Below are 13195 nucleotides of genomic sequence, written 5' to 3'. Positions count from 1 at the left end.
TGACTAGGATGCCACCTCGTCCGACACTTGTAACTTAGTAGATATTCAACTTGATGTTGTTGAGAAGCTAGCTTTAATTAATTCATTTGGAACTATCTACTTCTTCAACGAACCCTTTGCTCTGACTTCTTGTGTCCTTGATTTGCAAGATGATGATGTACCTCGCCTTTGGAATGCTGGATTGGAAGAGGTCGCCTTTATCTTGATGATGCTGGATCGAAGAAGGTCGTCCTTGTCAATGCTAGACTGGAGGAGGTCGCCCTTGTCCTTGCTTGATCGTCCTTGATGAGACCGTCCTTGATCTGGCTTGATTTTCCTTGAGAAGAGTCTTTCGACTTGTAGATCTTTCGAGCTTGGGAGTTGCCTTCTTGATACCTACACAACATTTCACAATTAATAATATATCTTGAAATCTAAAAATTAAACTTTAAAAGGAAGATTCAAGATTTTAATTTAGGGAACCTCATGATAAATCTTGAGTTATCATTTCCTAATTTAGGATTTTCAAAGCAAAATTTAAATCTTCAAAAATGGTGCCAAGGTGATTACGCCATACCTCCACTTGGGAATTAATTCTAAAAAATGATGCAAAAATAGGAGAATTCGCTAGGCAAAATGTAGATCAAGACTCCCTTTAGCAAAATGCGCCCCCTTTAGCTTGGAAAAGAACTCCATCTTCCACTAGCCTCTTCAAGATCTGGAAATTCGCCTTCAAATGTCTTCAAAAATCTGGAAATTATCCTCCAATCTAGCAAGAAATACGCCTCTCCAATAGCCTTCAAGATGAATTTCGCCTTCCTTAGCTTCTGGATTTCACTCCTCAAATTGCTCTCCAATTTCGCACTTGAAAGGGTGATTGAATGATTTGAATTGTGAAACAACACCTCCAATATATAGAGCGCTCACCTTCTACATCTCCCATAGGCCGACTTGGTGAAAATAGGCCAAAATAAACAAAAATTAATAAAAGATTAAGGCCGACTTAATTAAGCAATAAAAAGGATAACTCAAGCGCTCTTCTTTTAACTTTAATTTGATAATAATTAATTTCGAAATGCCTCAATTAATTAAAAAAACGATTTTCCAAGGCTGCAAAATTAATTATTAAATGTTATGCGCCTTTCATTAAATGTCAATTTAATTAAATTTTTTTAAAATATTTCGAAGTTTTGGGCGAACTTGGCATCTAGTGCGATTTGCTAAAATAAGGCAAAAAAATAATGAATTTTGATAACTTTCGCTCTTGTCCCTTGGAGAGGGACAGGAGTGCCTTAGCTAATTGCCCTTAAAATTTGTGGTTCTCGCAACTCCATTCCACCTTGAAGCACTTTAAGTATCATTCCAAACTTGTGCCTTGACCTGGATTCGTCCCAATTTGGGGCGGAAGGCTTGTTAATGTGTTTTTCGCCCTGGTCCGTTGGTGAGGGATAGGAGCGCCTAGGCAACTTGGGTTGATTCTCTCCTTTGTAGGCCACTCAAGTTATATTCAACGAATAAAACACACTTCCCTTGACCTCTTCAAATCGCGAAATCACTTAAATCTTGCAAGGATAATGCAAATTTGGAATTCAAGCTCCGGTCCTTCAGTGAGGGACGGGAGCACTTTTTCATTTTTAAGCCAATTTGTGCTTTGCTAGTCTTCCAAATTATCTTCAATGGATGAATCTTGCCCTCTTTCATTCATTTCAATCACGCAACTTGCCTTGCCTTTGCAAGAAATTTGTATTTTTCGAAAAGAGGGACGGTCCTTCAGTGAGGGACGGGAGCACTTTTGACATCTTGGCGTACCCTTTTGTTCTTTAAATCTCTCAATTGCGTCCAAGGCATAAAACATCCTTCGTCCTTCCCATCCAAGTCAAGTTTTGCCATAAAATATCAAACAAATAGGAGAAACTTGAAAAAGTGGCACGGTCCTTCAGTGAGGGACGGGAGCACTTTTTGTCATTTGGGTTGATTTACTCCTTTGTAGACTGCTTAAATTATATTCAATGGACAAAACATGCCCTCCTTGATCTCTTCCAATCATAAAATTGTCCTGATCCTGCAAGAACAGTGCAAATTTGAAAATCAAGCTCCGGTCCTTCAGTGAGGGACAGGAGCAATTTTTGTCCTCAAGGTCAAATCACTACAATTTTCATCTCAAATTTCCTTTGCTAGGGAAGATTTCACCTTACTTCATGCTATGAATAAAAGTTAATGTCCAAAAATGGTCTAAAATTGTGCATATAAAGAAAAGCGCTCTGGTCCTTTAGTGAGGGACAGGAGCGAATTTGACCTTCTAGGCAAAAAACTTCATCATTTCATTGTCTTGTCTCGATGCTCTATCATGCTCATTTCGTCCTTCATTGTGTCTTTGATGTTTTAATTTGACCAAACAAGGTCAGGAATGACTCAAATAAGCCATTTCGCCCTGGACCCTTGGTGAGGGACAGGAGCGATTCGTCTTGGTCCCTTGGAGAGGGACAGGAGCGAAATTCGCTCTGGATCCTCAGTGAAGGACAGGAGCGAAATTTGACTTTTCGAACTCTCTATCAGGATAATTTTTATGGAATATAACATTTAAGTATAAGAAAGAAGAAAGATTCTTATGCTTTAAGTTATATTCCATATATACTTTCAGGATGTTTGAGAGTGGTTTCAGACCTCCAGGAGTTATATTGCAAAATCTAGTTTTTTGAGGTTTTTCAGTTTCCAGACTTAGCCAAATTTTAGGATCAGGACATTCCAGACTTAGCCAAATTTCAGGATCAGGACTTTCAGACTTAGCCAAATTTCAGGATCAGGACTTTCAGACTTAGCCAAATTTCAGGATCAGGACTTCACTCAAGCCGGACTTGCTATCCTATTGATCTCCTCGACAACACTCAAAAATGCAAAGGCTAACTAACAAAACCTTAAAAGACCAAAAAAACAAACCCTAAAAAGCAAAAAAAAAAAAACATGGGTCCCCATTTGCAATGGGGCGATTTGTGAAAACGTCACAACACTATTATAAATTGTTTATTTCCTTTGGCCAAATATGCTATCAAACATCTCTATAAAAGTCTAAACCAAAGTAGAATAGTAAGAATCCACTAGACACGTGGATAACATGAACAAGTGCTGGACATAAGGTTTGCTCTACAAAATAACCTCCTAGAAGGCTATATTGGAACTCTAACCAGAAGGCAGATAGTTTATGTACATGATAATATCAGAAGCACAACAAAGAAAAGGTGGTTGTAAGGATACAATTCAAACCTTGGCCACTAGAATTGTGAATATTCCATAGCAACAGCTAAAAGTTAGGCATGTAGAAAGCTAACCTATGCCCCTGATTTGAGTAATCCTGTATGGTCCGAACATTTAAAACCAAGCTGTGTCACTAACACTCAAAATAAATTCTTAAAAACATATTAAATACAAATGGATTCAACCAAGATGACAATCTAGCCATTTTTTTTGGAATACTTCTAGAAGGCAAACGATAATGCCACCAATAACCTAGGAAAAAATGGCTCACCTATGGATTATTCTGCATAGGGGGTCAAGCTAAGAAACAAGACCAGTGTGAACCTATCAACGAAGGACAAGAAAACCAAGGGAATCAAACCATCAAAAGTCTAGTAAGAAACTCTTTTGAGAAGTTCGAAGCAACTGAATTCTGAATCACTTGAGCACAAGTCAATGATATAGAATCCCAAATTCTAGTAGACTCAGGTTGTGAACCAGTCAGCAAAGGACATCAAAACATCAAAATTCTAGTAAGACTCTTTTGAGAAATTCAAAGCAATTGAACTCTGAATCAGTAGAGCACAATTCAATGATACAGAATCCCAAATTCTAGTAGACTCAGGTTGCACCCAAAGTTTCATATTGGGGATTTTTACACTTAAAGCTAAATTTCTAGTAACAGAAACTTACAACGTCACAGTAATATACATTCTATCTTTAACATTCAGATGCATATGCACCAAATGTAAAAATACAATTCCAAGAATATGTTATTCATCTAGAGTTTGCTCTGATGAAGTAAGGCTGGTTTAGTGTGATCCTTGGTTGCATATGGATTTCTGAGAATGATATTTTAATGCATCCTGGAGAAAATGTTTATCAACTCAAAGAGGAAAGAAGATCAAACTTTATGGTGACAAGAATTTCCTCCATTTAATTCTCACATCCAAGTCAAAATGCTAGTTAGGAAAAACAAACACTGCTATTTTGAACCTAGAGGAAAAACTAAAACTTGCAAGTAGAAGAAAAATTCAAACCATGATTTTTCTATGCAATATCTCTCTGAATATTTTTGACTTGGTATATTTAATAGAAGTATCAATTGTATAAGCCACCGTGTTCATTTTTGTCCTCTAGAGACTGTTACAAACGTCCTGCTCATATCCAGATTTCGAATAACTTAAATCCAATTTTCTAATAACTGAAACTTATGAAGTCAAAGTCATGCATTCTAGAATCTGAATATCAGACACTTATGCATCAAATGTGAAATATAATTCCAAGAATATATTAATCATCTAGAGCTTGCTCTGATGAAGAACGGTTGGTTCTGTCTTATCCTTGGTTGTATATGGATTTGTGAGAATGATATTTCAATGCATTCTAGAGAACAAGTTCATCAAGTCAAAAGAGGAAAGGAGATCAAACTTCACAGTGACAAGAGTTACCTCCATTTAATGGTAATTTTCTCACGTCCAAATCAAAGACTAGTTAGGAAAAACAAATACTGCTATTTTCAATTCATCAAGCCTAGAGGCAAAACCAAAACTTGCAAATAGAAGAAAAATTCACACGCTTGTCTTTCAATGCAGCATCTCTCTGACGACTTTTCACTTGGTATATTTAATAGAAGTGTCAATTGTTTAAGCTACTGTTTGTTTCCTTTTGTCTTCTAGAGACGGTACAAATGGCCTGCTCAGCATGAAAAATATATATGCAGCTTAATATAAGGACAAACCTTCCAATTGCAAATGTGCATTAACAGGATGATTTATATAATACTCGTCTCTTATGAATTTCAAAAGATGATAAAAATTTATAGTTATAAATGCTCCAGACCACTAAACACAAGTTGGCTGTCATTTTGCTGTCAGGAAGATTAGGACAAATCTGCCTGATAATAATATCTTGGGGCACTTCTTGTAGTTAGTAGTACTTTTTCCTTGTTTAATCAAATACGGGCATTTATATATTGACAGGAATCTCTTAAGATGTATTAAGTCATGGTAGTATATTAGGGTTTTCAAAAGACTCTTAAAGTACACTGCGTGATAGAGGGTGTGGTTCACCGGGTTTTACAAGATATTTTATTGAATTTTATGTTGTTATAAAACTTATGCTTAGCCTTGTGCCAAAAGCTGTACTTAATTTTCAGGTAAACATATCTTTTCCTTGAGGGGGTGGTATTTAATTTCCTTACACATTAACCCTACAGGTAGTCACTAGGTTTTACAAGATATTTTATTAAAACTTATGGTGTTTTAAAACTTATGCTTAGTCTCGTGCCAAAAGTTCTACTTAATTTTCAGGTAAATATATCGTTTCCTTGAGGGGGTGGTATTTAATTTCCCTACACATTAACCCTTTAGGTAGAAGTCTCTTGCTTTTGCATGTATATAGAGGTACAAAGACTTTTCACAACTAATAAGATGCTATAAAGGGTGGCGGTGTGCAAAAATTTAGATATATATCACTTTTGAATTTCCTGTAAATTTATTTGCCTCGAGTCTCTCTCTTTTTGTTCTCTTCTAGCATCTACTCTTAGATGTTTGCATTTTATATTAATATATCCTATAGTAGTGGTTACATGGTTCACCCGAATTTTTCTCTTATGCATGAACACAGTTTTGTCCAATATTTTTGTGCAAGAGAGAAGATGCAAAGTTGATTTCGAATTAATTACTTTGTTTGGCTGGCCAGGGCCACCTAATCTGATATTTTTGTAAATGTGTAGCAACATTGTTGATGTAAAGTCTTATGAAGAACTCAAAACAGTTATTTCTGAAGGAAAATGGGCACGAGGTCCTTGGGCCTCAGGGTATTCACTCAACCATCCTACTTTAATCGCATAATTGAGGCTAACCCACCAAAGTGAAACAATGTTGATAACTTCATCTCATGATTTGTTGTTATATGTGGATATGCTGTTCTTTATAAGAGGTTAGCCTTATTAGTTTCTAAAACAAACTGATTTGTCAATTTCAGTGATTTTGAAGAATTGAAGGTGAAAGAAGAGACAGGAGCAACAATAAGATGTTTCCCTTTTGACCAATCTCCTGGAGAGAAAGTTTGTTTCATGACAGGAAACCCTGCAAATGAAGTTGCTATCTTTGCGAAATCTTACTAATATGTTCTTTTCTGTGAATTGGATTTATTTGTTCCCAATTGTCATACATCTGTAAATCAACTATATAATATCAAGAGATGCACAAATCATTTGGCATTATATGTTTTGTAATCTCCCCCCTCCTGGTTTTGGGCATTGTTATTTCCTGTTTAACGTACTAAGGTGTTATAATTTTCAGGAAGTCATCTGATTAGTTTCCCTTTACTGTGGCGCTATATGGTGGTAATGCTGCATTTGGTGGTGCTCTATCCATTTGCAAGAGTAAAGGAAATCTTGCATTTGGGTCCATCGATATGAAAAGCACTTTTTTGGTTCGCACAATTTACCATGTGCTTTGGAATGTATTCATTAATAGAAGTTGAGAAGAGGGCTCTTGTAATCTGTTTATTACTACAACAAATATTTAGAGTTTTGCTTTCTTCATAGTTCATTTGTTTTGTATTTGAAATGGAAAATAATCATCAGGCTCATAAAATTATATTTGTTGAAGCAATTTGGAGGGTGGCCAACAATAATTTGCTTTTTTATTTTTGAGAAAATATGAATGGTTTATAGTTGGAGACCTGGTAAACTTCCCCAGATTAAATTTCCTAGTTGTAAGTCTGAAACAAAGATGCTGATATTCCTGTGTTTATTCTGACGATTGAAGGCTTTGAAGGAGTTTTGACATTTCACATGCTTTCCAAGTGCCAGTTGTTCATGGCTTCAATTACAAAACGCTCAGTAGAAAAAATGGCTAGATGATCTCTAATATGTTGGAATGGTACAGTTTTATCTTATGTACAGAGGAGATCTCTCCTGATTGATCTGCACCAAAAGCCTTGTTTTGTCAACCAACAAAGTTGCCATCTATGAGAGGTTCTTTCCTTATAAAGGGAACACGTCCACACTTCACTAGGATCTTAGTCATTTTAGTTATTCAAAGCAAGGCACTCTTCCTTGCAAGAACTCGTGTTAAAATAGTATTTGAATTTGAGATTTAATAAATATATCAGGAGCAGCGGAGTAATAGGCAGTTAAAGGAATTAGAAACATTTATAAAGATGTAGAGTGTTATTTTGAAAACACAAGAGGAGCTTATGTTGCAAATCTGTGGCATCAAAGAGAAAGGATGGGAATGGCTGGGCTTGTGTCGATAGATACATAACCACTTGGTAGGAAATAAGCAAGGTTTATAGATTGAATCATGAGTTGTGCATTTATTCATTAATGTTGGATAGGGTCGAGGATTATTGTAGCTTTTGGGAAATATCTTATTGAGTTGTGTTCCTTATTTGTTCCATAAACAAGGGAAGCTTATCAAGATGGGTGTGCTTGGGTTGATGTAGCAAGTTTTATTTGTAAATAAAGTAGAGCTTCAAGGTGAACCAATGCAAAATGTGCATCCGAGTGAAGACCAAGGATGCATTGATAATGGGTACAAGATATGTTTTACTAGAGTTGATTTAAGGGAAGTCACAAGGACAAGAAGAAACATAAGGAATCTACTTAATGTGGCAAGTTGAATCATGTTAAGGTTTTTTGCTTCAAGAGGGAGGATCTTATGTAAGAGATCAAGGAACTCAAAGAAGCACAATAAAAATGGGAAGTGTAGCTAATACTCATTATGCTTTTTATGTTGACATTCAAATGTAAATTTGCAAGGATCCTAGTTCCACACATCATATGATCAAGATGGTAGATCATTTCAAAAACTAGGTAAAGTTGATATTGAGAAGTCTTATATTACAAATGATTTTACTCTTGAATGTTGCCGATTGTAGTTAGATGTGTTAGAAAATGGCATAAATAGTGACGATTGTTGGGTTAATGATTTGTGTTAACCTAAATGATGTCATATTTTATGAAGTTTGTTGGCTCCTGTATCTATACTAGATGTATTGGGGACTAAATTTAATCACATTTGCATTATCTTTAGGGGGAACAACGAGATCTAGATCCTTAACAAGAAAATCTCTCCTCGTTCCACTTTATGCTCTATTAGGATTTGTGATTTATGAAAACATGTCAAGTTTGTGATTAATCAATTAGTTGTACATGACATTGGTAGGGGAGGAATCTTTCAAAACTCACCTTCACATGAAGATTGAGTTTCATTGGTTTTAGAGATTAAGGAGGTTGTGTACAAGTTAGTTATGGGCTTGGGATGATATGGATCATCTTGGGGTAGACAAAGGATAGGACTAGAAGAATTAGAAAGGAGTGGGAGAATTAGAATAGTGAGGTTTTTCATTTTTGATGTTTGCACTACTCTCCATAGTCAGCAAAGGTGTCATAGATTGTATGAGAGTCTCACAACTATGACAAATTTGTCATGAAAATGACAAAAACATAAATATATGTTGCATTTGTCAGGAATATGACGAAAACAAATGCCCCTTGGCATAAGCATAAATGCCTCTTGGTAGAAGTGACAAAAGTTGCCACAACCAAGATATGGCCTGGAATGTGCTTCCAAGTATTGTACACTATTGTTGATGTTAAATGGTTGGCTCTTGTAGTACCCTAGTGTTTCCAATAACTTGGGATTATGAGATTTGTTGTAGTTTCTATAAGCTTGACGACATGTTGCTTGGTTCTAGCATATTGCCATCCACAACAATATGAAAAAAATGATAAATAGTGGAATGAGGAATTTACACACACTCTTGTTGGAGTTTTCTCTTTTTAGGGTTTCTCTAGAGTAACTTACATGCATAGTCATTTTTATGGGTTCTTTATGCTTCATCTTTGTTCTCATGTTTGTTTTAATATTTTTTTAATATTGTTGATTGTTTTAATGTTTACATATTACACTTGATTTTCTATTTTTTATTATATTGATAAAAATGAATTTTGAAAGGGCTTGGACCCTTTACAACAAAGCAACCAACAAGCAAATGTAATGAGTAGCATGAGATTTGGGACATACCAAATCATCAAAGCAAAATAGAGGCACAACTATATCCCAACCGCTAAGCACAACCACAACCAAAAAGACAAAATAGGGAACTTAAGGATCCAAAATAGACAATGCTAAAATCAACCTTGCTCAATTCACACGCTTCACTCTAGTATGGGATTGAGAAATAGATTTGGGAAAGACCTTTCTTCCAACTTTGTACAATTGTTCTAAAATATTTTCTTTCCAGTCCTTAGAACAAGGAGAAATAGGGCAGGGGTGGATTCCTCCACAAAGAGCCCATAAATGTAATAGGAGTAGAGGAATGTTGATATGGAGTATCCAAACAATGAATGTCCACCTCAAGAGTAGGTTGAATACAATCCTAAGTCAAATTGTAGGCTAAGTAATTGAAGTAGTAAGAAGTTGGACTCACAAATATGTGTCAATGGAGCTTGAGTGAGACCTACTAGAGTTGTACCAATTGTGTGAGATCCAATATCCTAAGAGGACTCAACATCTTGAGAGAACCATTAGTTACGGAGTCAAAGGTCGAAACCATAAAGTGATCTTTGGATGCATTCTTCCTCATGTTGTCACACCCTTACACAAAGAGAGTGGACGATTAGTGGCCAAGTGAGCGGTAGTAAAGCATCATATTAATTTGAAGGGGATATCCTCATAATCAAGTGGTTGATTCCAAGGCCTATCCCTCATCATCAAAACAATGTCCTTATGCATAGGCTTAGAGATATCAATATCCACTAGAATAAAAGCAAATGTTGAGCAACACACGTAGAAGGGGTAGAATCAACTTTTTAAAAAATGACCAATACAATTGTATGTGGTCTCATAGCATGAATCTTCCTAGAGCTAGAGTTGAAGATTTAGAAAGTGAACCCAAACATACTAGCAACCTTTACATATGACAATCAGCTCGATCTGAATGCAATAACCTTAGCATCTACATTAATATTAGATTGTTGATAGTAGTTGTAGACACACAAATCTGTCCACTTAATTAAATGAATATTTAATATTTATTTGATTATTTTAACCATCAATAATCAGTTAATTAAATTAATATTTAATTAATTTATCCTCAACCTCTTCTTCTATTAACTAAATTAATTATTCAATTTATTTAAATTAATTCATTAAGCCACACTCTAACAATCAATTAAATGAATAAAACATATTTATTTAATTTAATCCCTTTCCTCCTTTAAATAAATTATTTAAATCCCTAAACTCCTCCTCACTTGCATTTTCCAACAAATGCAAGTTGCACTATTTGGTTGAAATAAAGTAATTTTATTTTAATTAAAATCGTATTTTCTCTCACCCACCAAACCCACTTGCATCTTAAATCCATTTTAGATTCTTCTAAACCATTTCTAATTAGCCTAATCCCATCCCCTAATTATTGTCACATTCCTAAGCAACTTGAAGTCACTTTTCAAAGCCTCTAAAGTCTTTGAAAAACATTAAAAACTTTATGTCTTCAACAAGTTAACCCCTAAAGTCCTCCAAACCCTTAATGGTTCTTACATAACCATTTATGACTCTTACATAATTATTAATGATTAATTCAACTTGCCCACATGGTTAGAGGTTTTCCCTCTATTTCATCCCCCATTTAACTCATTGGTCTCTTCAATCATTTATTGCTTTGACTTGGTTATCCCCACTAACTCTTGCACAAGAGTTTGTCCATTGGATAAAGGCATTATTCATTGAATAAAAACTTTATTCACTAACTCAAACCTAACCAAACCCTCCCAAGGTAACCTTCATGTCATCTCAAGCATTTAATGTTTCTTCCCTCTCTTCTCAAGCCATCTCATGTTGACATTTGTCATCCTGGGATTGGATTGAAAGCAATCACATGGATCGATTAACTTTCAATCCCGACCCTTGTTGAGATTACTCAATCTCAACCATCCATTTCTCTATATTTCCTATAAATAGAGCCCATTTCTTCTTCAAAAGGATCCAAAAATCTTTATGCATCAAACTTATAGTTATTTTTGTGAGAACATTTAGGAACATTTTCTTTGTTATTATGCTAAAATTAACAAAGACTAATTATTTGTTTTTCTCATATTAGCTTATTTACACTTGCATAGGCATTTTGTTCTTATTTTGATAATCTTAAATCTTCATAAGACATCCATAAATAGTGCAAAAAGCTGAGGGCTACACTCATGTGAAACTTGGAGAGGAGAGGAACAAGGGATGAACAACTATGAGCATTGTGAGGAGCATCTCGGGGAGTTTTCTTTCCCTTTTCCATTTTTGTATGTTTCTCATTGTCTGTTTTATATCCTCTTGATATGCATGTTTAGGATCATAGGTTCATTCGTATTTCATATTTGATTGTTACTAGCAATACTAACGTTTTGAACTTGTGTGCACGTTTTTGTGTCCTTTTTAGCGTGCATCATTTGGTGAACCTGACGTGAATCGAACACACAACCTTCTGATTATGTTTCCAATCTACCTTTTTCTGTTTTTCTTATTTTCTTCACACACAGGTTGCGCTTTAGCGCTTTTGTCTCGTATTTTGGCACTATCAACGGAAGAGTTTTAGCACTTTCTTCCAAGTTATAGTGCTTTTGCCATAGTTATAGTGCTTTTGTAGTAATTTAGCGCTTTTGCGCTCTCCATTTGTCAGCCTGTTAATTCAATTAAAACTATTAAAATAGCGCTTATGTTCATAGTTAAGCGCTTTTGTTAGTTGTTTTTGTGCTTGTGTTAATACTTCGACACTTTTGTCCAAAGTAGCGCTTCTGTGTTTTCACATAGTAGCACTTTTGTAACAGAGAGTTCCAAAAAAATAAAATTGTAACCGAAAAATTAAAAACTTAGGCTTGTAGAAGCCCACCAAAAAGATTTTTATTTCACTAATCTTTTTTTTTTTTTGCAGGTTACTAACAAATTTCTTGCAGAATTCGAGGAGTTAGATTTGGGAAATTTAAATTTCTTTCTAGCTTTTTAAGTTGGATAAAAATAATTCACTTTCCTTTGTTTTAAAAAAGAACCTCATCTTTCGTTTTGGGCTAAAATCAACAAACATCTTCATTTGGGTTTAAAAAGAATTTCATTTGCAAGTTAAAAAGAACAAACAAACCAAACAACTTTGCTTTCTTGCAAGTTAGGGACACACTGTAATGTCCCCTTTTCATTGATGTTCTTTCAGTGGTCCATTAGCCTATTCCTGAGACCCGTAGGCTAGGTGGAATGAGTAATCAGGGTCTAGCATCGATGAAACGAGGACTTACTATTTTTAGTAAGTCAGAGGATGACCATTCTGGTGCCACTGTCCTACTGAGCACCCCTTGCTTTGCCTCTGGACGCGATGATCATATTTTTTTGAGCATTAATTCTTGACTTACTATTTTTAGTAAGTGGTTGGATGACACATTTCTATTTTTGGTAGTAGACAGGGGTCTGAATTCTGCAGCAGTCTGTGGTCGTCTGGGCTCAGTTTCATCTTGGTGGTGATAATAATCAGTGCGGGAGACATTTGCAACATAATTAAATATTATTTCCTTATCCTAAGGTTAATATTTAATTAATCTATTTATTGGCTACTGGTTTATTAAATTTGGGATTAATGCCTGTTTAATCCTAAGTTTGGGCGAAATTCAGTTGTTTAATGGAATGTGAAATATTTTAGGGGATATTATTTCATTTTGCATCGCTAACATGTGCCTGAGTGTTTAACGTGGGTCCTCCCCTTTCTTGGGTGTGACTTTTGACTTAGGAAGTTGGGCGCTACACTTGGGTCCACATGAAAGTGGAATGAAATTCGAATGCAAGCGTGGAATTTGGAGGGATGTCATTTGAATTTGAAGAATGAAGTTATAAATATGAGGCTTGGGTTCCCATTTGCATCATCTTGAAAATCTGTAATGTTATGCTGCCGGATTGGCGACAGAACTTGAGGTTTCGGAGTGTGTCTCCCTAGT

General features: G+C 35.4%; 1 protein-coding gene across 1 annotated transcript in view; it reads left to right on the top strand.

Annotated features, from left to right (window-relative positions):
* Nucleotides 1-6770, top strand: part of LOC131029585 (proline--tRNA ligase, chloroplastic/mitochondrial) — a 142959-nt gene extending 136189 nt beyond the window's left edge. Inside the window, exons 10-11 of the mRNA XM_057960114.2 lie at nt 5948-6031; nt 6199-6770. Coding sequence (XP_057816097.1) covers nt 5948-6031; nt 6199-6340 — 226 coding nt within the window. The 3' untranslated portion in view covers nt 6341-6770. The remainder of the gene's footprint in view (nt 1-5947; nt 6032-6198) is intronic.
* The last annotated feature ends 6425 nt before the right edge of the window (nt 6771-13195 follow it).

This window comes from Cryptomeria japonica, chromosome 3 (assembly GCF_030272615.1).
Source record: "Cryptomeria japonica chromosome 3, Sugi_1.0, whole genome shotgun sequence".
Taxonomy (NCBI): domain Eukaryota; kingdom Viridiplantae; phylum Streptophyta; class Pinopsida; order Cupressales; family Cupressaceae; genus Cryptomeria; species Cryptomeria japonica.
This window is presented reverse-complemented; position numbering and strand designations above follow the sequence as displayed.